Source organism: Taudactylus pleione, unplaced genomic scaffold (genome assembly GCF_031769625.1).
Source record: "Taudactylus pleione unplaced genomic scaffold, aTauple2 ptg000282l, whole genome shotgun sequence".
In the NCBI taxonomy this organism is placed as follows: domain Eukaryota; kingdom Metazoa; phylum Chordata; class Amphibia; order Anura; family Myobatrachidae; genus Taudactylus; species Taudactylus pleione.
The window spans coordinates 16,360,289-16,386,046 of NW_028284684.1; the positions used below are offsets into that span (position 1 = coordinate 16,360,289).

At 43.1% G+C, this 25,758-nt stretch overlaps 1 protein-coding gene across 1 annotated transcript in view; it reads right to left on the reverse strand.

The window, feature by feature from the left end:
• The window catches only part of DNAH10 (dynein axonemal heavy chain 10), a 270,391-nt gene that overhangs the window by 91,792 nt on the left and 152,841 nt on the right, over nucleotides 1-25,758 (reverse strand). The window contains exons 32-44 of the mRNA XM_088482144.1: nucleotides 25,567-25,750; nucleotides 22,075-22,209; nucleotides 14,593-14,745; nucleotides 14,054-14,242; nucleotides 13,596-13,742; nucleotides 12,699-12,890; nucleotides 10,578-10,696; nucleotides 10,304-10,462; nucleotides 7,686-7,821; nucleotides 7,471-7,593; nucleotides 5,489-5,623; nucleotides 785-1,001; nucleotides 562-681 (exon numbers count right to left, since the gene is read on the reverse strand). Of these exons, the coding sequence (XP_088338270.1) occupies nucleotides 562-681; nucleotides 785-1,001; nucleotides 5,489-5,623; nucleotides 7,471-7,593; nucleotides 7,686-7,821; nucleotides 10,304-10,462; nucleotides 10,578-10,696; nucleotides 12,699-12,890; nucleotides 13,596-13,742; nucleotides 14,054-14,242; nucleotides 14,593-14,745; nucleotides 22,075-22,209; nucleotides 25,567-25,750 (2,009 nt within the window). The remainder of the gene's footprint in view (nucleotides 1-561; nucleotides 682-784; nucleotides 1,002-5,488; nucleotides 5,624-7,470; nucleotides 7,594-7,685; nucleotides 7,822-10,303; nucleotides 10,463-10,577; nucleotides 10,697-12,698; nucleotides 12,891-13,595; nucleotides 13,743-14,053; nucleotides 14,243-14,592; nucleotides 14,746-22,074; nucleotides 22,210-25,566; nucleotides 25,751-25,758) is intronic.

Consider the following 25,758-nt stretch of genomic DNA (forward strand, 5'->3'; position numbering starts at 1 on the left):
TAAAATGTATCTTTTTTATTCCAGTTTACACAAAGAAGTTTCGCAGAAAGTATCACTTTGCAGAGTGAGATTACTGAAATGAGGTAAAGGTGAGGAAAGCGCTTCTTGTTTAAGGGCGATCCTTGCAGCATGGAGGGGCACATGTATAATTGTACATTTTGTGCCTTCCACATTGTGCAAATTGTCAGAGAAGCATCTCTAGGCCTACTGTACTTTCCTCAATTTATTATTAAGCTTCAACCACTCAAACATGCCATATGTAATAAAGGTAGTCAGAAAATGGTGATTCATTTAATAAATGATACAACTGAACCAGATAAAACCATCAATGTTTCAGTTAATGAAAGATGTGCTGATATGTTGAGGTACTAACACTTGTAATTTTATTCACTGTACTTCCCCACGCACCTAGATTGCGAACGTGTCTCTCAAAAATGGAGAGCAGTAATTTGTACTTTGATGGGCACTATACACAGCAAAGGTGTAGCATTCAGTGCTGGTTATAAATTAGGTCCACAGAGCATCTCCCCTTTCAGATAATTACTGGACCTTCAAACTCACCTAGAATATCAATAAATTTCACATCAGAGTTATGTATGTATTCTGGAACCAATTTGCTCCAAGGTATCCATTTATTTTTCTCAATGTCAAAATGAAAGTCATAAATGGTGGACAGCTGACCTACAAAACAAAAACACAGATTCAGTAAATTTGCTTCCTTCAATACCATGGGCCAGAATCTTTCCATTACACAACTTTCTGTAATAAACACAACTAAACAAACCTGGAAGTTCCCCAGGTCCCGCCAGTGCCTGCTCATCATAAATAGTTGACATTGATGCTAAACGTTTTATGTACTCATCAAATTTAATTCTTCCAGTTTCAAGTAATGTCGCTCCCAAAGAGCAATACAAAGCTTCTATAAAGTGGCATTCCAACACATTAACATCTTCAACTTCTTTTTCAATTAAAGCATCCAGCATCATGGACAATTGTGTCACCTGTAAAATTTAGAACATATAGAATATAATTCTTTTATTTATCGTAACCTGTAAATTTATTTTTATCAGATCTATGGAGTTTTGTATTTGATATGATTGTTAGATTTGGTATTTCATAGACAGAGATGAATGCCCCATAATACAAAATTACCGTATATACTCGAGTATAAACCGACCCGAATATAAGCCGAGGTACCTACTTTTACCCAAAAAAACTGGGAAAACTTGTTGACTCGAGTATAAGCCTAGTGTGAGAAATGGCAGGAGCTGGTAGTGCCCCCAGTAGTAATTCCCCCTGGTTGTGCCCCCAGTAGTAATCCCTCCTGGTAGTGCCCCCAGTGGTAATCCCCCCTTTCAGTGCCCCCTGTAATAATCCCCCACTGGTAGTGCTCCCTGTAGTAATCCTCCCCTGGTAGTTCCCCCAGTGGTAATCCCCCCCTGTAGTAATCCCCCCCTGGTAGTGCCCCCTGTAGTAATCCCCCCCTGGTAGTTCCCCCAGTGGTAATCCCCCCTTTTAGTGCCCCCTGTAGTAATCCCCCCCTGTAGTAATCCCCCCCTGGTAGTGCCCCCTGTAGTAATCCCCCCCTGGTAGTTCCCCCAGTGGTAATACCCCTTTTAGTGCCCCCTGCAGTAATCGCCCCCTGGTAGTGCCCCCTGTAGTCCCCACCCCCCAGTAGAGAGAGACGTGACAATAAAAAAAAAAAATCACTTACCTGTAACTCCCGCTCCTGGTCCCGCCGCTGTCCGCTCCTCCGGCCGCTTTGCATGGGAGAGACGTCGTCATGACGACGTGTCTCCCATCACCCACTGGGGGAGCCGGAAGATGGCTCCCGCAGTGGGAGCAACAGCAGCCGCTGAGAGTCTGACAGACTCTCAGCGGCTGCTGATTACACCAAACACGCAGCTGCTGGCTCCGGCGGCTGTGTGTTTGGCAGTGTGTAGCGGAACTCCATCCGGTCAGCGCTACACTTGACTCGAGTATAAGCCGAGGGGGTACTTTTTCAGCACATTTTTTGTGCTGAAAAATTCGGCTTATACTCGAGTATATACGGTAAGCCATTAGCAGGTAAGATAACTCAGTTTATTCCATCAGTCTCCCTTTTAACCCTGTACTTCTCTCACCCACCTTTCCTGTTCCTCCACTCTCAACCACCTCCCTCCCTCCATGGCCTTGCTACCCCACCACTACGCCCCATTCGTCTCTGCCAGTCCCCTCCTGGGCTGCCCAGAGAAATCCTGGGCCCGGGTACAGCAACATCCTGGGGGACCCCCCTGGAGGGGGTGAGGCCACAGAATGTTAGGCATGGCTGCACTTCTATGTGGGTGGTCTAGCATATGAGAAGCATCCACTCACAGGAGCATGGCATAGTACCCAGCTGGGACTATAGTATTCACTATTAGGATGATAGTGCAGTTCCATAATAGCCACATTTTTAGCTGGATGTATTTCGATGGTAAAATGTAACAGACAAAAATTAAAGTGCAACAACTTTATTTTGTACATTTCGCATGCTAATAACACATAAATTAAATCTATTTTTTGTCATAGAGATAGATGAACGAACTTAATTTTGACATAACATAAGGTCATATTAAAACACACACATTCCGCAGCACATATCCTAACCCACTGCTCCATGCTCCTTCCTCACTATCTACCCCATCTGTTAGTCTGCCCCTCCCGTTTAGAATGTAAGTTCTCATGTCAAGGCCCTCGTCCCTCACGTGCTTCTCCTCCCCCTACTTATACTATCATTTACTCCTAACTCTGCAATTGGCTCCTAACACTTGGTTGCTGATGCCCTGCTGCTTGTGTTATACAGCTATGTTCATAAACCCTGTCCTTGTCCTGCATTGTTTTGCATTACTATTAACTGTTTTTGTTGTGTGCTCATTTATGTACTGTGTAAGGCGCTGCAGAACCTTTGTGGCATCATATAAATAAGGGATAATAATAATAATAATAATAGTAAAGGTGAGAGCAAAATAAGGGTTTTGCATTTGCTGGGGTGTGTATAACTTGGAACTCTATCAACATGCCCTGGGGAATCCAGTAATTTTGAGAAAGAAGGAGGGGGGTGATACTGCACTAGATCTCAAATATTTATGTAACAATGTATGGATTATAGATTATGGACCAACTCAGGGGTTCCCAAAATCAGTCCTCAAGGCACCCTAACAGTTCAGGGTTTAAGGATATCCATGCTTGTGCATAGATGGTATAATTAAGCTGACTAGAGGTACTAGTTAAGTCACCTTGCTTAAGTATGGATATCCTGTAAAACTTGGACGGTTAGGGTGCTTTGAGGACCGAGTTTGGGAACCACTGGACCAACTATTAATAGAATCCCATCCCCAGGGTACGAAGTCAAAAAGAAAGATGATGGTGTTCCCAGTAGTCAATAATTTAACATACTGTAGTGTCAAATAAAAAGCGAAAGAGGACTCCTATGTGGGGCACCCTTTGTTATTGTATACAGGGATGGCTCAAGGCATGGGCTAACAGGGCCGTCGTCGGGATCACTGTAGCCTGGTAGGATGCTGAACATTTGCCTTGGGTCGTCTGGTGGAGGACAAGCCCCCCTCTCTGTCATTTTTAGGGAGATTTGTTTCCCCTGCCTCCTCTATTCTCTATTATTATCCTCGGATCGCCTGATCCGAGGAAACGTCAGGGGACAGCTCTAGATGCCAGACCTCCAGTGCATAGTCTCAGATTAGAAGACAGGAAGTGATATTATGTCTGATCTGAGCAACTGCAGCGGACGCTGGACGAAGCACAAAGCAACAGGACCCTGCTACAGGACACAGCAAAAAGTTGAGAGCCTGCTGGGTAAGCAGCCAATAAGGCAGGTATGGGGAAGGGGGCAGAAAAATTTGGAGAAAGGGGCTTAGGTGCAATATAACTGCAGAGAGCAATGTGACTGCTTTGGGGTTTGTGTGACACAGGTATGGAGAGAGGGAGCTCAAGGGCAATGTAACTGTTGGGGGGGACAGATATGGAAATAGAGGGACATAGGTGGTCATGTGACTGCTATGGAGGGTGGGTGGACACAGATATGGAGAAAGAGGGCACAGAGGACAATGTGACTTTAATGAGGGGTGTGGGGGAACAGAAAAATTTGAAGAGAGAGGGGCTCAGGGGGCAATGCGACTGCAATGGGGGGCCAGGTGCAGACAGATATGGAGAGAGTAGGGCTCATGGGGCAATGAGACTGCTGTGGAAGGGGGCAGTGAGATTTGGAGAGAGGAGGATTCAGGGGAACAATTAGACTGCTATGGACCGGTGGGCAGAGTGATATAGAGAGCAAATGGCTCATGGAGTGAGATGACTACTATGGAGGAGGGAGGATGAGAGATATTGAGAAACAATGAGACTGTTGCGAAAGGGGGGCAATGAGATATGGAGATAGGAGGGGTAATAAGAATACTGTAGTGGGGGAGGAAGAGAGATATGGAGGTAGGGGGCTGTAAGAGAGCTATGGAGGGTGCAATAAATTAGATGTACTACGGGTAGTTAGAGATATGGAGGAGCTAATGAGGGAGATATGGAGGGAGGGGTCTCCGGGAGTGATGAGACAGCTATAGAGAAGGGAGTATGAGATATGAAGATAGGGGGCAATAAGAGAGTTATGAAGGGGATAATTCAAAAACTATGGAGGGACAGTGAGAGATATGGAGGGAAAGGGGTAATGAGAGATTTAGAGGTTATGAGAGAGACCTTTACATGCTAGTGCATTATGTTGTTTGGCAGTTGGAAATTAAGGGGAGAGGGTCAATTAATGGCCCACTAGCAAAACATTAATTTACAAGACTGGTCGATGGGAAGGGGGCTAGAATGTTCACTCATTGGGGGGAATTTATTTCTGCACAATGGAAGAGATCTGCCGTTACGAAATGACACACTGCAACTGGCGGCATCGCAAGGGAAAACTTGCAATGTCAAAAGTACTGTAAATGGTCAATATATTCGAAGCAGCGGCACATCGCACAGACTTAAATTGCCCCATTGTTTAGCTTTTCAAGAGGTAATAATATATTTTCCAGACAGGCATGTAACCTTCCAGGATTTATACAAGCCCCAACTTAATTTAGAATACTAGCTGCGACACGTACTGTACTCGCAAAACATTTCTAAATGACTTTATCAAGTATTTTGTCTGTCCTTGTTACTAGGAATATTTGAACTTCTTGTATTTTTTTTGCTGATGAAATAGTTATATTTTATTACACTTACATATACTATAACAAAGAATGAGTTCTCTCTCTTTTTTTACACTATTTTTGAAAACCTGGTTATTGGGGAAAAGTAATCTGTCTTTCCAAATCTCAACCATTTATTGGCGCATCTCATTCCTGTTTCTAAAATAAACCATTTATACAACTCTCAAGTTTGGGACATTCAAAATGTTTTATTGTCACACAAGAGGTTGAGTGGAGAATTCTCTGAGCAACATATACTAACTACCACAAACATTATTTATAATTACCATGTTTAGATCTGTTTGAGGAACAATAGTTTTTAACTTTTCTCCTTGTTTCCCATCCATAATTCCTTCAACAATCATTTCAAGGCAGTGAGGGACATATTTCTCAAATAAGCGATGTAATTCAACGTGCTCCTGCTAAAGCAAAACAAAAGAACAAGTAACTAGCAATGTAAAATAATTCAAACCAGTGAATAGGATAACAATAGGAAAAAGTAATACATTAATCAGCTTCAAAATATAATGAATATACTGTATCATTAAACCACCTGCCTAATATTTTGTAGGTCCCCCTCGTGCCACCAAAACATTTCTGACCCTTCAAAGCATGAACTCCTGAGGTATCTGGCACAACCCGTTAGCAGCAGATTCTGTAAATTGCGAGGTGGGGTCTCTATGTCTCAGACTTGTTTTTACAGCACATGCTACAGATGCTCGATCAGATTGAGATTTGGGGAATTTGGAGACCAAGTCAACACCTTGAACTCTTTTTTTATGTTCCTTAAATCATTTCTGAACAATTTTTGCAGTGTGGTAGGCCGCATTATCATGAAGAAAGTGACCACGCCATTATGGAATTCCGTTGTCAATGAAGGGGTGTACTTGGCCTGCAACAATGTTTACATAGGTGGTACATGTCAAAATAATTTCCACATGAATGCCAGAACCCAAGTTTTCCCAGCAGAACACTGTCCAGAGCATCACACTGCCTCAGTTGGCTTGCCTTTTTCCCATAGTGAATCCCGGTGCCATCTCTTCCTCGGGTAAATGACGCACAAGTACCCGACCATCAACATGATTTAAAGGAAAATGTGATTCATCAGACCAGGTCACCTTTTTCCATTGCTTCATGGTCCAGTTCTGACAATCTGCTCATTGTAGGCACTTTTGGCTGTAAACATGGGTCAGCATGCGATGCACCATGTGTCCTGACAACTTTCTTTCATAGCCAGCATTAACTTTTTCAGCAATTTGTGCTACAGTAGCTCTTCTGTGGATCGGAGCAGATGGGCTAGCCTTCATCAATGAGCTTTGTGTGCCCATTACCCTGTTGCTGGTTCACGGTTACCCTACCTTGGACCACGTTGTAGATACTAACCACTGCATACCTGGAAACCCCACATGACCTGACGTTTTTGAGATGTTCTGTCCAAGTCGTCTAACTATCAAAATTTGCCCATTGTCAAAGTCACCCAGATCCTTACCCTTGCCCATTTTATCTGCTTCCAACACATCAACTTAAAGAACAGAGTATTCACTTGCTGCCTAATATATCCCAAGTAAAAGCAGATGCATGTTTGTCGGCAACAGTAACACATGTAATTGCAAAAAAGAAAAGGGGACGAGCACAAGGGTACGCTATACTTGGGACACTCTCACAATTGAGGGTTGGTTGTGATAACAATAAATATAAAAATATAGCATATATGCTGCTTTATGTAATCCCACTCGATTTTTTTTTCTATTTTTTTATTTTTAACAAACGCATTTGAAATTAGGCATCAATGACAAAAAAGCTCTCTAGTACAGCAGTAATAACTTCCAAACGCATGCAAAGAGCCCCATTTTGCTTAAACAGCATACAAAAGCATAATATAAGGCCATTGGATCAGAGGAGCATTCAGAAACTGTAATCATGGTTCACTAGTGTTGGTGACCATCATAATCATGTATTTGAACCTGCCCTTAACCAATCGTAAATGAAACAGCTTTCTGAGTAAATTCATCTCTGTGCCAGTCTGCATCTACTGTACTCGTGACTGTGTGAACCACCCTTACTGTATTCGGCCTACATTAGAACGCCCCTTACCTCCTGGTCCCACCTATCCAGCACAAGCAGACATAATTGTTAAAATCATGCGAATCAGCATTGGAACAAATGCGTGCACTCACTATTATGGGCACCCGCAGAGCGATTTCACGCAGTTATGGTGTACCCCCTCAGCATCAGGGCCAGTATAACTTATGAAAGCACATATCTTTACCTTGTTCTGTCTATTGTTGACCCACTTCTGCCAGTAGGGTCGGTATTTAAGGTTTTTAGGATCTACAAAGACCATTCCACACCGGGACACAGTTGCAGGAGAAGCATATTGTAAATCTCCAACCTAAAGAAACAACATACACTGATAAGTACTTGTGTAACAGAAATTGCAGATACTGTAGTAAAAATCAATACCAGGATGAAAATAGCCTAGACCTCAAATAATAGAGCGCAATGTGGCTGAAGTCTTATTCTCTCTCCATTTGCCAAGGTCAATAGCTTGTTATCATCCATCACTGAATTCATATTTTCCACCCAGAGAGCATCCACATGTCCATCAAATAATATGTACCTGCAAAACAAAAATAGTGTAATAGTATAAAATGAAGTGCACACTAAGTGGGCAGCTTTAATTACACAGTGTTTGCATTTATAATGAACATTAAATTATCTAACAACTATTGGCTAAAGTTATTTAAGCTAATTTTATTCATAAGTAGGTTGTCTAAGAGGAAAATACTTTCTGTGAATGCAATATTCAGTTATGTACGAGGGTGAGTCAAAAATTATCCGCACTCTGGCTTTAGAATTTATTTTAATCAACTTTCAGAAAAGACAAATACATTATTTTGCGACATAATCTCCCTGCTTTTCAATACACTCAGCAAGTTTTCAGCAAGTTTTCGTATTCCCTCATTAAAAAATGTTTTAGGATGAGCTGCGAGCCACGGCTTATTTGCAAATGATTTGCAACATAATCCACTGTCACTCGTCTATCCAACAGAATCAGTTCACGTGCACGCTCAATGTTCTCATCAGTCGTGGACATGGACGGGCGTCCGGTTCCTTCTTCATGACTGACACTTGTGCGACCTTCTTTGAACTTCTCTATCCATTCATACACACTTCTTCGCGACCAAACACTTTCTCCATACTGAGCACAAAATCTTCGATAAATATCGGCACCAGACACACCCTCAGACCACAAAAATCTTATCCCTGCACGCTGCTCTTCTTTCGTGCAAATCACAAGTGGGGCAGACATTTTTTCTAACACTGCACTCACAAATTAACTGACGCAACACGTTCAACCTGCACCGCAGTGACTGGGTAGACAGCGACCTAGGGCCCGATTCAGACCCGGACGCTATTTGCATTCGCTCACTGGCTAAAAGGGGACGGCTATTTAAATCATGTTCTCGCACTGCATCGCGTAAAGCCGCCCACTAAGTAATAGCGAGCAGCCGCACTATGCGCTCGCACCTGTATAAAGACGCCCCTTTGCCACTCGCAATACACGTCATCTCCGGCAGTTGTAGGATTAATCGGGAACATCGAGAGCCTTCTGAGCTGCTCGCAGCGCTTGTGGTAGCCTTTTCCCACCAAAACATTGCGAGCAGTTCTGGCTAAAATACAACCCATTAAACGCCGTTCTCACGGTCGGGCACGTCTGCGTTTGCACATCCACAGCCCCGTTTTCAAGCACCTTCCCCTGTTACCACCCACAAACGGCACTGTCACTCAAAATAGCGGCCCAACTGCGGGCTACGGGCGAGTACTTTCCCATCGCAATGACTGGTTCGCGCAAACGCTTTGCGACTCATACACATGTTCAGATTGCAAAAAATCGCTCAATGCGAGCGAGCGCAGCATAGCGTCCGGGTCTGAATCAGGCCCCATGTACGGTAAGCATTGTTAAGACAGTGTGGCCAACAGAAGTTTTCAGAAAACTGGGGTGCGGATAATTTTTGACTCACCCTTGTATAATTCTCAGATGCCCATTTAGGTGTTGAATCGGTAGGGCGTCATAGATTGGCAACTCCCAGTATGTGATATTGCGCAGCAGTGGAAGGCAGTCTACTGTATGGTTCTATAGTTATTCTAGGCGGGTAACAAGTTCCAGCATGCAGAGATCTTTATTTCCAAAGCAGTAGCTGGATAGGTACACAGTACTGGTGCACTGCTGGGTTCTAAGGATTTATATTAGACTGAATGTAGGCGGGCAACAAGTTCCAGCATGCAGAGATCTTTATTTCCAAAGCAGTAGCTGGATAGCTACACAGTACTGGTGCACTGCTGGGTTCTAAGGATTTATATTAGGCTGAATGTACCCTTAGCCTGTCTTAAAGCGCATATATTCACTACTGCCACAGTAAGAACAGATACACCTAAAAAAACACTTGTCACATCAGACATTTACTTTCATAGACTTAAAAAAGTATCTAAGTCTCTTGTTTTAGATGAGGTGCTGTTGTTCAGCATGTGTTACTCTTCTTTCCATGTTCATATCCATCATACTGATATAAAACACAAGTGGATACTTCTCTTCTCCTGTACTAAGCCAGATCCTACACTTTTGGAATTCAATTAAAGGTGCCCACACATATAGCGATCTGCACACGAACCCACGATGTGTGCGATTTCCCCTGAACTCTCCCCAGGCAGCCCCCCGGAAGTCCTACACACGATTTGGAGCAAAAAGCATCCAATCTGACTTAAGATCTATCTTGCATCTTAACTTTTTTTTTATTTTTTCCAGTGCATTGTGTCCCAGATTGTCAGATCTTCCCTACTGCACAGCAGATCTGACGATGCGATGTGCGACCAGCGGGGACGCGCATCACATCGTAATCGTGAGTGGGGACTCACGATTTACTCTCAATTTGCCCATATCTTACACGATCTGTCGTTCCAATGTGTCGGAATCGGCCAGATCGGGTAAAATATCGCTATGTGTGTGGCCAGCTTAACTCTAGAAGCAAATGTGCTAATAGCTCATTACAATTGTTGATAATATACACATAAAACTAACAGATTTGCATAGTGTGTTTTACCTTCTCTCTTTTTTATCAGTGGGCTTGTTGATTTCCCTGAAGATATTTGATAGAACCCCATCTGTCCAGTCTCTGGTTGTCGGATCAAGAATACCATACAGCTCAATCACACTCATGGCTTTGGGATTCAGTGTATATAACTTTGTCATAAGGCCAAGTCTAGTGTAATAATAAAAAAATAAAAAAAAATTATAATTCACATTTGTTTTCTCCCATAAAAAAACATTTACAAAATGTTTTTTTTGCCAAATAGATAACAGTGATAAACACTTACTTAGTCTGGGCCAAGCACAAACTGTTAATTACAACAGATTTCCCTCCTCCGGTGGGCCCAACTATCATAGTGGTGTGACGAGTTAGCATTGTTTCATACATCTGAACAACTTTGTCCACCTATATAAAATACATAAAATCCTTAAATAATTAACATTTTCATAAAAACAGCAATATAATAGGGAATTATAAAAAAATTCTATTTAATTTTCATACATACCAATAAATTATTTATTAGACATAATCCAGAAACGCTATGAAGATAAATTATAAACAACAAAAACAATGTTTCTTTTTGAAACCAGTGGGAATACAGTACTTTAAGCCAAGCACATATCAAGATGCACATTCACTTCAGTTTTTGGAAACACTTCTGTAAAATCAATCTTAATCTTAGTTTTGAATGTTGGCAGAGGCTCCAGAAAATGCTATTGTTTGCACAGTAATATAAATCAAAAGAAAGTCCAACTTATTAATACTCTACGGCCAAAATTTTTGGTCACTGCTAAATACCATGCAATTGGTCCCCATGGTTCCAATCTCAGGTTCTAGCTACTCATGGACTCTGCTGATCTCCTTTCCCTGACTTTCCCCCCTTTCCCTTCCTTCCCTCTTTTTCTTTCTTTTTTGTGTTCTTCTTACTTTGTTTTTTTTATTATTGTCTTTGTATTTTTTTTTTTTACGTTGACTATTGCAAAAACCCCGAGTGACCTTTGGACTACTATTCTTGGTTTACTTTTTGTACTGTCTTGTACAGATGTATTATGCTAATTTGCTAGTTGGATTTTACCTGCACTTGTGTTAATTTAATATACGTCTTTGTCACAATGTTACTGATTATGTATCATTACATTAGGTGCTCTGATTACTGTCTTGTTACCTGCATTTCCTTTGGTTTTCCCTTTGTTTAAAAAAAAAATAAATAAATCCTGTTCAATTAAAAATGCTGTTTTTCTCCTGAAATACTGTTCAACTTAAATCCTCGAATATTAATGCATAAATATTATTATTATCATCATTATCATGATTTATTGATCACTCTTAACTGCATTGTTCATTGCAGAACAGACCCTAAAGCTGAACATTTAAAAACCTCTCGGCAAAGTCTCGCGATAACAGCCCTTTCCATCAATTAAAAACTCTTTGCTGCATGTGCTTCTTCTTTCTATTAGGGGAATTCAATATGGAGCGGAAACTCCGTTTTTGCGTTAATATCGCACCTATGACGTCATTATCGGAGGTTTTAGTTTGACACTGTATTCAATTTCAAAGAATTTTCGCAGGTTCGAAAAGTCTTTGAAAAAAAAACGGGGATAACTTTTCACCATTGAATAGGTGGCGAAAAAAAGTGCAGAATTGGGGTTTAGGGGTGCAGGCTTAAAAAAAATAGCCTGCACCCCTGGGAATGACATTTTAAAAAGAACTGTGTCAAAAAAAAAAAAAAATAGGGACACCCCAAAAAATTTATTTAAAAATTGGGGTGAAAAAAAAAAATGGGAAAAAAAGTGTTTAAAAATAGGGAAATAGGTTCAGGGCTATTCTGCAAGTATGCGGCAGGTGTATTCTAGAATAGGCTATTAGCGGCAGGTGCATAGTTGCAGAATTTTTTAAAACGTACTTTAGGGACATAAAAATATGCTAGTACCCATTTTCATGAACCCCAAATTTGATGGGACCACTTAAAAAAACGAAAAAAATTACCTAAGTGCTCTTCTGCAACACTTCTTCAATGTCGGGAAAAAAACACCTGCTGCGGCTATTTAAATCCCCGACTTTCATTTGCAGGCTAAAACGGGGGTACCCATAGTGATCCCCCATGTTTTTACAACTTTAGGGGGGTCCTACAATTTTTTCAAGGAAAATTTCGTAGTTTATCGCAAATCCCACTTCGCCAGGTCCCGTTTTCGTAGATTTGATATTGAATACGGGGATAAAGCGGGCGCGCACCCGATACTTTATCCCTGAAAAATCTCCGATGTGGAGCGAAAAGTCCAGCACGGACTTTTCGCTCCCATATTGAATACCCCTCTATGTCTTTTCATTAAGGGATAGCTTCTCTTGTTTGCAAATATGGCAAAAATCATCAGCTGCTAGTTACTTACTGTAAGAACTATATATTTACCTGAACAGGGAGCAGAATATAATTGTTCTCTTGAAGAGCTTCTTCGACAGCATCATTAAATTTGGGGTAGCGAACACGGGGGCAGTCCAGTCCCGGGAACAAATCAGAAATTAAACCAAGGAACAGAGGGACGTCTTCAAACACAAACTTGGGTAGATTCATGTCTCTCAGAGCCCTCATCAATACAACATCCTAAAAACATAGTCATTTAAACATTTATTACTGCATCATATCATTGCATAAGCAATAATAACATTTACAAGGAGGGACCAGATTGGTTTAAATGCCTCTCCATTGAGTCTGCTGCCCATATATACCCGTCCAGTGAGCACTTGGACTCCCTTACTGTACTTTCACTATGGTCCAAATGCATGCCTTGGGCAACCATTTCTCTATTATCCTTGGTCTTTCCAAAGGGCCAACAGGAGAATACATCCCGTTACCCCCTCTAAGACTGATTAAAAGGGAAGGCCAATCTGTTGGTCCCCGCAGATGCTGACATTTTCGGAGTTACACAGGAGCGGACATCGTGGGGTCACTATATAAACTAAACACTTGTAAACAGGGCATGTGTACTGAAAGCAGCACCTGACTGAATCACAGAATAAACTGTTCAATCAGATGCTGGGTTCAATGTATATATGTTTGAATTATATCCTGTTGATTCTCTCCTCTGTCCTTTATGCTCTGATTACAGTAGCGTCTGCAGCAGTTTTAATGGTGATCACAATACGCTGTACATGATTGTGTCCAGTAGTGGGTACCTTATGAGACTGCTACCCACGGGATTAGGTGGCAGGACGCGTCAATTAAATTTGATTCAAGTTCTATTTTACCTTTATGACAGATCCCTGCTTATTCACAGCAATATAATTTGATAAAGTACAATACTTGTACCTCACTGAGGTCAGGTGATCCTCTTTTCAGCTCTCCAGCCATTACCAGTACAGACTTTAGGGCACGCAAGCCAAAATCATAGTGATGCTGTTTGGACAGTTGTTCTCTTGCAAGTTTGTACAAGACAGTCATCTTTTTAGCCAAGTTCTGATTGGTGGAGATGTGAGAATAATTACACAATTTCAATATGGTCAAATATAATTTTGTTCTAAATTGACTAGAAATTGCATGTTTGAGTTAATTGTGTTAAAGAACTACAAGCTGGAATAAGTACCTTAACATTTTATAACAAAATAATGTACATAACTGTTGTTCAAAAAGTGGTTCTTTAAATCCTAGGAAGTTAAGTTATCTATCAAATGATGCTGTGTACCTTAAGCAGGGTTTAGTTGTAGCAAAGACAATATGAAAAGAATAGTCTGAGAAGCAATACATTTTAATTAATAAAAAAAACTTACCTTGGCCAAAAGAAAGCCCTCTGAAAAGAGCATGATTTCACAGATTTGCTGGAGGTCTGGTACAATTACAACCACTGGCCTGAAGAGAGCCTTAACCGATTCTGGCAGCTCTGTTCGCCCAGCATAGCCAGGATTCATTGTAATGAAGATCCCCATTCGAGAATCTAGGGCAATCTCCTGGCCTTCAAACTTAATACCAAACATGAAAACAGTAAATCAGATTATTACTGCTTGTATTGCAACGGTGTAACTGTGTACAGTATTACTATGCCCAACTACATCTTAAAAAACATTTTACAGTATTGCTGAAAATAGCCAATAGGCAAAGAAAAGTCAATAGAATGTAAATATAACATGTCAAAACTGCATTTTAAATGGTGTTCAGAGCAAATTAGTGCTAGTACTGTATTTTATACATGTTCTCAATTATAATTGCAGTACAAAGTAAAATAAATATACAGTAACAACATTAGAACTACATAGTGATATAGCATCGTCTGATTATATGATCCAGAGATTTAGCCAAAGACACTTCTCACCTGAAATTTTTTCAAGTGATGGATTAGAGCATTTCGTATGGTCTGTATCTGAGATGAAATGACTGAAAGCACAGATGCATCAATCCTGTTGAACTCATCAAAACAGCCCCAAGCTCCACATTGAGCAAGACCAGAGAAGATTTTACCGACAGCCTACAAAAATAAAGTCAATGTTCCAAATAAAAGCAGATTTACATTAGGTATTCATGAGCTTTAACTGATGATATAATACAAAATTATTATTTAGAATGTACCAGCATCCTCTACATTGCAGACCCTTCACCAAATAACTAACAAACTAAGTAAGTCAGTGTAGTAATAGCAGCTTTAATAGTATTAGTAGTAGTATTACTAATACTATTCGTGGTAGCATATGTCCTTGTATCATTTAAGCTGGGGTGCAGTTTGTATGTGTTAACCGTGTTTGCATGGGGTTTTTATGTGAATGCTTCAGTGTCCTCTTACATTCTGAAGACCTAATGGTAATTTAACTATCAACTCACTACAATTGGCCCATGTATGTATGCATTGGTTATCCTGAGATAGGAAAGGGATTGTAAACTCCACCGTGACTGATGTGAATAAATAATAATCAATCACTGACACTAAAGATCTGTATAATAAGTTGCTGCTAAATACATTTTTTATTAGCCTTTATTTACAGTATATAGTGCTAACATATTACTTAGTGGTTTTGCAAAGAATGTTTTAATCATACACAGTGTCTGCCACAGTAGACCTTACAATTTAAGATAATTCAGAGCGAGTACTAAGAAAACAAGATTTTGGTACTTACCGGTAAATCTGTTTCTCCGATTCCACAGGGGATACTGGAGTTACAACACTGGGGTATAGACGTGGGTCGAGAAGAGCCTGGCACTTTCTAAAGATGTGACTGGCTCTTCCCCCTCTATACTCCATCAGCCCCAATTATAAAACTGAGCCTGAGAGGAGACAGGGGAAACACATAAAGGAGAAGGAACAGTGAATAAGGAAATGAGCACAACTGCGAACCAAACACACTGCGCGTTACACCGCAGTCACGCCATAAACAACAACACACTGCAGCAATGAGTGCAGAAAAAAACAACCACAACAGGTAACTTGAACAGGAAACAGTGCTGGGAGGGCGTCCAGTGTCCCCTGTGGAATTGGAAAAACAGAAGTACCAAAGTCCTGTTTTCTCCTTCATCCACTAGGGGACACTGGAGTTACAACACTGGGGACGTCCCAAAGCCCCCATCGTGGGAGGGAGAGCACTGTGAAACTTGTAACACCCTACGACCAAACCTAGCATCCGAGGCGCAAAGGTATCAAACCTGTAAAACCGTACAAAAGGTATTAAGAGAGGGCCAAGTAGCCGTCCTACAAAGTTGAGAAGCGGAGGCACTCCTGTGTGCCGCTAAAGAAGTATCCACTGAGCGCGTAGAATGTGCAGAAATGGAAATGGACGGGGGCAAAGAATTAGACAAATAAGCCTGACGAATAGTCAAGCGGATCCATCTCGCTAAAGTCTGCTTTGACGCCAGCCAAACCCACTTGGCCGCATCAGAAAGAACAAAAAAAGCACCAGTCTTATGGATTCCCTCAGTGCGAGATACATAAATTCGTAGGACTCGCGCCACAACCAGAGGGTCCGCGGTTCCCGACTAATCCTTCAGTGCCGGAACCACAATAGGTTGATTTATATGGAAAGCCGACACCACCTTAGGAAAGAAGGACGGGCAGGTACACAGCATTGCTCGATCCTCATGAAAAAACAAGTAAGGAGACCTGCAAGAAATGGCGCCCAATTCCGAAACTCATCTAGCAGAAGCAAGTGCCAGCAACAAGATCAGTTTCCAGGTAAGGAATTTCAAGTCAATTTAAGCCAAAGGTTCAAAGAGCATGGACTGAAGAAAAGAAGGAACAAGGTTAAGAACCCATGGGGACGTAGGCGGAACAAAGGAAAGTTGTACACGATGAACCTCGGGAAGCAGTGCCAGACGACGCTGAATGAAAACAGATAATGCAGAAACTTGCACCTTAAGGGAACCCAACCGAAGCCCAGCATCCATGCCTCTTGTAGAAAAAGAAGAAGGCGAGATAAATTGAAAGAAGAAGTAGAGGAATCGGGCAGCTCACACCAGGACACACAAGATTTCCAAAATCTATGGTAATGTGCAAAGGTGACCTGCTTACGAGTTCGAAGCATGGTCTGAATCACCTTCCTCCGACTTCTTAAAATGGCAGCTTCAACAGCCACGCCATCAAACAAAGACTACGTAATTCGGAGTGAAACGAAGGGGCCCTGCTGCAGAAAGTCTGATCGAAGCGGAAGATGCCAAGAATCGTCCACCAGAAGAGAGGCCAATCCAGAGCCACCAGAATGACTGTTACCAATTCGACCTTGATGTGCTTGAGCACCCGTGGATTCAGAGGGAACTGAGGAAACAGGTACACCAGATCGTATGGCCAGGGTAGAGACAGGGCATCTGCTCCTACCGCCTTGGGATCCCTCGTCCTGGAGCAATACTGAGGTAATTGGTGATTTTTCCTGGAGGCCAGGAGATCTACCTGAGGTACGCCCCAACGGAACACCAGGCGCCGAAAAACCTTGGGATGGAGAGCCCATTCCCCCGGATGAAGATCCTGCCAGCTGAGGAAGTCTGCTTCCCAGTTGTCTACTCCCGGAATGAAGCAAGCTGAGTTGGGCGGAACGTTTCTTTCTGCCCATCTCTTAATGTGTCTTGCCTTTCACATTGTCATGCAGCTGCGAGTCCCCCCTTGCCGATTGATGTATGCCACGGCTGTGGCGTTATTCGACTGGATACGAGCCGGTGTCCCCGCTGCAATGAGAGTGTAATAGACGGCTCGCAGTTCTAGGACATTGATTGACAAGAGAGACTCCTGGCATGTTCAGCGTCCCTGGAACTGGTTGTTCAAGGTCACTGCCCCCCAACCGCTGAGACTGGCGTCCGTGGTCAGCAGAACCCAGTTCCAAATGCCGAATCGACGTCCTGCCAGTAGGTAATCCATCTGGAGCCACCAAAGTAGGAAAATCTGGGATTGCGGAGACAAGGTTACCAGATGATGCATTTGCACAAGAGATCCGGACCACTGGGACAAAAGATCCAACTGGAACGTCCTGGAGTGAAACCTGCCGAACTGGATGGTCTCTACGGACGCAACCATCTTCCCTAGGAGTGTGATGCAAAGGTGGACAGAAACACGTTTGGGTTTGAGGACTAGACGTACTAAGTCCTGGATAGCCTGTCCCTTATCCAGAGGAAGGAAAATTCGCAGTAACAGTGTCCAGAATTATCCCCAGAAACTGAAGCTGTTGAGATGGTGTCAACTGAGACTTCTGGAAATTGATGATCCAGCCATGTTGAATGAGGAACTGGTGTGTCAAGGCTACATGTTCCAGTGATTTTCCCTCGACGAGGCTTTGATTAGAAGGTCGTCCAAGTATGGGACAATGTTGACTCCCTGTGAGCGAAGATTGGCAATCAGCACCGCCATTACCATGGTGAAGACCATGGGAGCCGACGATAGGCCAAACGGCAGGGGTTGAAACCGGTAATGAAAATCCAGAAATGTAAAGCAAAGAAATGCTTGATGCAGTTTCCAAATGGGGATGTGAATATGTACATCCTTGATGTCTAAGGAGACCAGACATTCTGCCTCTTCCAATCCCGCACTCACTGACTGGAGGAATTCCATCTTGACTATGTGATAATACAGATAAAGATTTTAGGATTTGAGGTTCAAGATGGGTCAGACCGAACCATCTGGTTTGGGGGCTACGAAAAGATTCAAATAGAATAGAAGGACAAGATGTTTCTCCGGATCGACAGGAAGACCTGTGGTGAAAAACCAAACTTGAGGAGGAAAGGCAAAGTCGATCTTGTACCCTTGACCGACCAAACTGCGAACCCAGGAGTCCAAACACGTCTTGGCCCAGACCCGCAAACTCTTGAACTCAACCAGGTGGGACAGGATCCCGTCATGCAACAGACTTGTCGATAGGCTTGGGCTTGGCGTCCTCTAGCACGACCACCTCTGGTAGCAGGTGAAGCACTCCTGGGTCTGCCCTGCAATTTTGCGGAAGTGAGAAAGGAACAAAAGGAAGGCCTTTAAAGGGCCGTCGTGGAGAGGGTGCTGAAGAAGGCAAATAGGTGCTTTTTCCGCCCGTGGCTAGAGACATCCATTCGTCTAGTTTGGGACCGAATAGGATATCACCTGTGAACGGAAGCCCTTCAACCACACGTTTGGATTCCGCATCCACCTGCCAGAAATGTAACCACAGGGCTCGACGAGCGGCAACAGCAGAGGCCGAAATCGTAGAGCCTACCTGGCCTCTGTCATGCGAAGCTTCTCCCAGGTATACAGTAGATTTCTGGATATGTTCCGCTAGGGTGATAAGCTCCAATCTAGGAGCATTAGATCATAGACCCTCCACTAGTTGCTCATCCCACTTTTCTACCGCCTTGCTGTACCAGGAGCCAACAAGGACCGCTCTAAGTAGAGCCCCTGCAGCTACGTAGATGGTCTTGAGATTGATTTCTATTTTGTGATCTGATCCTTCCTTCAAGGTCGTAACGCCTGGTATCTGAAGGGTAGTCTTCTTAGAAATGCGAGAGAAAGAAAGGGTCCACCTGCGGAGGAGTTTCCCATCTACTCCGATTATCTAGAGGAAAGGGAACACGGAGACAGAAATCGGAGTTGAAACTTCCGATCTGGATGTTTACAGGCAGCCGCCATCTGTTTGTCTAGTTTAAGGGAAACTGGAAAGGTAACAGTGGATTTAGGTTTCTTACCGAACAGGTCTCCATCCACTGATTCCTGAACATCTGTATCCAACACTCTAAGAACCTCATGAACTGTGAGGATCAAAGCCTCCACCTCAACCTTGCGTAGGTGGTTCTGGTTCGTGAGAAAAGACTTCCATATCAGAGTCCTTAGTGTCTCGCCTTCCTCCTCTTTCGGTGATGAATCATTTCTATCTGATTCTTCCTCAGATTGGAGAACCGCAGAAAAATTAAGTTTTCTGAACTATCGGCTGCCGCCGACATTCGATCATATGTACCAAACTGTCTACCAAACGGGTAGCTGCGGAGCTAACTGGCCCACGAGGGTTGTAAGCGCTTTGGCAAAACAAGCCCAGGGTGGCTCCTGTAACGGAGCTGTGACAGTAATTGGCCGCGCCAATAAATAACACTGCCGACATAGCCCCTCTGCGTTACCCTCTCCCTCCGCTATTGGTACCTTGCATGTAGTACACATAAGCTGGAGAGGAAAGTCACTCTCAGACATGATGATAAGTATGTGACCCCTCTCACTGATACTTGTTAGTACGGTGTGAGACCACCCTGCAATCACCACACTGCAAGGGCTTTAGCAGAAAAAGATCAGGGACAGTGAAAAGGCTGACAGCAGAAAATGAAAGTACAGGCAGCAGATGCTAGCAGAAGTCACATACAATGCAAAGAAATCAATTCCTGCACTATCAGCGCTGATTCTCAACTACGCAGACACAGAGCCTGGTAGGACACAGCGCTGCATACACAGACCTTAAGCCAGCAGAGGAGAGGTATGCCTGGGGACCCAGACCGCGATGCCACCGATCTTCAGCGTCCAACAGCACTCACCACGCTTCCAGGAAAGATGGCCACCGAGGAGCAGAGAGGAGGCCGGCCTGGGGGAGGAGCGCTACCACAGGGCCAGTCAGCAGAGCAGAGAGGGCTGTGTGCAGCGGGGCAGGCTCCGGCTGTGTTACAGGGAGGGCGCGCTCCCCTGGCATGCATTTAATCCCTGGAACGCCGCAGCGCTACCGCTCAGCCGCGGTCCGCTGTCCCATGGGGGTAGTGGAAGCACAGGTTAGGTACCTGGCTCCACACTGCAGCCAGTCCCCAGGGAACCCCCTGCCTGGGGACTCTGGACCATGTGTCAGCAGGGTCCCACTACGGGACCCCGCTGCTTACCTGCTGCCCCCTTGGATCCGGCCACGGTCCCAAACATCTGGGGTCACCGCTAGCTGTGACCCCAGATGCTTACCAGCATCCCCGGATCAGTACCGGCGTTCTGGTACTGCCGGGGGTGTAGGGAAGGCAGCATGGACGTCAGTACTGACTGTCCATGCTGTACATCCAGATGAGCAGCCACAGCTGCTTTGAAGAAAACTTCAGGGGCTATCCTTAGCCCCCCTCTAACAGGTGCATCCGACTCCGGCCGGGCACCAAACGAAACTGAGATGCCTTGGCTCGGGGGCGGGGTATAGGAGGGGGACCCTAGTGCATCCTGGGAGGCTGAAAAGCTTAACTCTATGGTGCCCGATGCCTGACGTCATCACATATACCCCAAGGTATCCTGTGGATACCCTATGGACCCTGATGTAGAAAATCACCAGCACTAGCAAGCTACTTGTGACTGGTTGTTTGCGAATGCTCCATTGAAGCTGATTTGGGATTTCTTTGTCGCTTGGGCATATATGATTCTTTTGTGTGCGTGGTTTAGCAAAACTTTATGTTTTCTTTATGTACACAAGATGGGGAATTGTTTCTGCCATATTAGGTTTTACTAGAACTCTTGATGCCTAAACGAAAGCATTTGATGCAATGATATGGTTTGAATGGTAACAAGCGGTACATAAGGGTATGTTGCGTGAGCCTTTTGTAAACCAGGTCCATATGCTACTCTTGGTGATCCGTACTCATCTTTATACAGTTACCACTTTACATATACACTCAATTGCAGCTTCTTTAATGAAAGCAAATTGTGTTTGTACTTTGTGATGCTATTGTGGCCATCTCTGCCTCAGTCCCTAATCTCTATCCCACAACACACACACTCTAGGGCCAACTTCACCAAAGTCAATTAACCTAGCAGTATGTTTTTAGGACTGTTGAAAAAAAACTCATGAACACTGAGAGAACATACAAAGTCCACATAACGTAGATAGTATCATTGTCAGGAACAAATCTATGTCTCTAATTTTCTGATGCAGCACTGCTGACCATTGTGTTACCCACTGTGCAGCAGTGACAGTACTACTACTAGTAGAACTAAATACAGAAAAAGCTTTGTAGCTTATGGTACAAATGCCACTGTGCATCTTCTCCATAGAGTTGTCAGAATTCCTGTACAATAGTTGCCATCATTTGAAAATAAATTCTAGGGACACCGAGGTTTTGAAGATAGCTGTAAGCTTGTTACACACCATACAGTCCAAGCAGTTTTAGGGGTCCTACAATCTACCTACAATATTATATATGCAGATAGTTTGAAAATACTTTTCTATAATTAATATTAACCTGTAAAATCCCTGGAAATTAGAACAGACAATTAGAACCACATATGATACACGTAATAATAGATATTGCATGGGACAATTGTCAACTGTAAGAAACTCAAGAAACAATTAAATATACTCTTCTATTATATAGTTAGTTACCTTAAGTAACTATATGTAGCATGTAAACAATGAATCTTCTACTCTACCTTGTAGTCCATGCCTTCACCACAGTTTGTTACCACACACAGCAATCCCAGTGCTTTAGCCAGATCTTTAGTTGTCTCAGTCTTACCAGTTCCTGCAGGACCAGCGGGTGCCCCACCTAAATACATGGACAGTGCCTAGACAAAAGAAAAAGTAACTGGATTATACAACGCTGAGATTTGTATTTTGAAATTGAGTTTTTCTCTATAGGACAGAATACCACATATGAATGTTTAACAGTCTGATTTCTGTTTTTATGGAAATTAGAATTAATTACTGTTTATAATAAACAAATCTTGGCAATAGACCATACCGTCAAACTGTCCTGATTTTTGTAGGTCAGTCCGAATAATGGATCTTGAAAGGGGAGGAGCTAACACATAAATGGGTGGAGTTTAAGGGAGAGATTGGCCAGATTGGGGAAGTGGTTTTTTTTACCCAATTCTGTATATCTCAAAGTTGGGCGCTATGCATTGGACTTGATTTAAAGGATGAAAGGTACCAAGCATAAGTTGCATACAGTAGGTTCATGAAGAAGGGCCATAGATTTCTACTATAAAGAAATTAAAGTTAACAAAGCAAATATTTTGATTTTATAGTTTTAGTTTTGTAAGCAAATTATAATGCAAAAAAATTGATCATAGCAAGCAACAGACGTTCTACTGTTATTTGTCTCCAAACCGTGTGACTTTTCTAATTTATTTGTATCATCCAGCTGGATAAACAGTGGACCTTGGAAATATAGAGGCTCAACAAGGAGTTTGGAACTAGAATAAAAAATTCATAAAACTCCTCCCCTTTTCATAATCTCCCTCCATTCCTGCAGGAAATTCAGCATGTTGTTGTATCTATACATAGCATAAAATAAAGTTCCTGGTAGGCGCCTGTCTGGTTCTCGGGCTAATCTCGAGAACCACTGGACTGATTTTGATGCAGTTTTTACTATTCTATAGAGCATTTGTCAAGTAAGGTTTAGGTGTATGAACCATTAATGTATGGCAAAAGGGAGCAGATCAGGGACGATTTTAGCTAATTAAGTCAATGAAAAAATGGATTCCTGAGCGCTTTCTTGGTTGACGCTACCTAAAAGATATCACAATGACTGACCTTATTTTATACCACGTAGAGATTGTTACGTTTTATCCAGTTTCTCCAGAAAAATTTCTGTAAGCCCTGTTTACGGACACAAAACTTCAGTTTTTTCCTTTTTTTTACCGTTTATAAAACGATTCTTTAATTTCAAATTAGTCCAATTTCCAGGAAGAGTCTGCTTTGTCATGACAATAAATAAAACACAGGGACAGACACTTAACGTGGCTCGAGTTGACCTAAGTGGAGATTGTTTTTCTCATGGACGACTTTATGTGGTCCTTTTGCATATCACACCAAAATATTTTTGTATTGATGTCAGGAGGAAAAAACGATTAATGTCATCTACAAGGCAATCTTATAAGACCTCAGTTAAAAAAGACTATTGCCGTAAATTTAAAATTTCTCCTGTGCGAAGCCTGGACGGGTCGCTAGCTTTTAATATATTGCATTGTTACTTTTATTTTCACTCTTCATCTACCATGATGGAGCAGGTTGAGGAAAGACAGATTAGGCTCCTGTTCCTGCTGCCTTTGACTGCCATCCATGAGGAACTGCAACCGTGAGTGACCAGTCACTGCAAATATAATAGGTTCTCATTTTGCAACAGTGATCATTGTTTTTTGAGAATATGCAGCAAGATTTAAAGGCAATTTTTCTAAAGGCAAATCTTTAGAATGATTTTTAACAAAAAATTAAGCAGAATCTTTTTCAGTAGAAGGTGTCACTTTTACCAGTACCACTCAGACCTTTCTGCAGAGTGCTATGCATGTCCAACTTCCATACAATCCTCCTATAGCTCCTTGTACTTAGACAACCTCTTTTTCAAACCTTTGTATTCAGTGGAGGTGAAGATTCTTAGAAGAAAAACTGCTTCCCATGTCCCTCTTTACAGCACAGAGAGAGTCAGAGCTGGGAGCACTACCTTACAGAGCTCCATATCTAATTTTTCATAATAATTTTTTCATCATCCTAAGGTGATACAGATGTGTCCACATACATCTATCCTCCATGCGCTACAAGTCACGCCACACATAACCAGGGAGCTCCTTGTGCCTCGGTAGCACTGAGCTCCTTTCGTGCGACTTTTTACTTTCAAATGAGTCTTATTCACACAGTGATGCGAATAGCTAGCACAAGCAGCGTCTGCTGATTAAAATGATATGCAGCATTCTATACTCTCTGTGCATCTGCGGATGTACAGTATCTGCATGTGAAATGCTACGTTACAGTGTCAGCGGCTGAAACACTAACGTAGCGTTACGCATGCAGATACACCCGCAGTCACACAGAGAATATAGGCATGCCGCATATCATTTTAATCAGCAGAAGCTGCTTGAGCTCGGTCTTTGCAATATGTATCACTGTGTGAATAAGATGCATTTGAAGGTATTAAGTCGCACGAACGATGCTCGGCGCTACAGAGTCACTCCACGGCATGGCGCGATTAGAAGGACTGTTTAATGCGCAAGGAGGCCAGATGTATGAGAACACATCTGTATCAAAGTTCCACCTAAATCAGGACATTGTGATCCTGGCTGACATCAGTCTTCGTAAGACGGAATGAAAGAGGGGAGTGGTGATTGGGGCAAGGGCAGGACAGAGACCTTGGGGGGGGGGTTGGGCAGAACTGAAAATAGGGCCAGAGCCAGGCAGAGTGGAGGGCAGGACAGAGCAGAGTGGGGGACAGAGGACCTCATTCAGAGTCGGTCGAAGCGGCCGCACGGTCGTACGGGAAAAGGGGCCGGATATGCAAATGATTCCCTCGCAGTTGCGTCCCTAAGTTCGGATTGGTAGCTGGCGACCAAGGGGAGGAAGCGGCCGGAATACCAAAAAATACGCCCCCTTCTCGTACGCATTGCACATCATCTCCGGGCATATAAGGATTAATCGAGACCATCGGGAGCCATCGGAACTGGTCGTAGAGCTTAAGGTTGACCATACCCTCCCTTAAGCTCTACGATCATGTCAGTGTAAAAACCTCCCATGTCACATGTGTCATGATGCTACTTTGTTAATTATGCACTCCCATAAACCGTATGCACTCCCATAAAACGCAGTTCGCATAATTAGGCACGCCTGCGTCCGGATTTACACTCCCCCGTTTTCAAGCACCTTACCTTGTTACCACCCACAAACGCCTCAATCTGTCACTCAAACTACCGACCTGGCTGTGTTCAAGGAGAGAGAAATTTCTGATCGTAGCGGCTAGTTTGTGCACGCGCATTGCGAACTTTACGCATACGCAGTATAGCGAACATCAGTGGCGTACGACCGTGCGGCCGCTTCGACCGACTCTGAATGAGGTCCAGAGTCTTAAATGAACTGCCATACAGTATGCCAGGTCCAATAACCTAGTATAAACATAATAACACATTGCACAAGCAGAGTAGTCAGGTATATACCTGTGTAAGAGTGAGATATATGCGATCTGTCAGTGGGGTGATGACCAGCCTCCCATTGAGGCCCATATACTCATAGCCGTAGGCAAAGGTTCCAGTGCACTGGCGGACATTCAGTTCATCAGGTTCTCTATCCCAGTAAAACCGCAGTTGGCTTTCCCATTCAAACTCCCTGGCATCCATAATGCTGGTCAA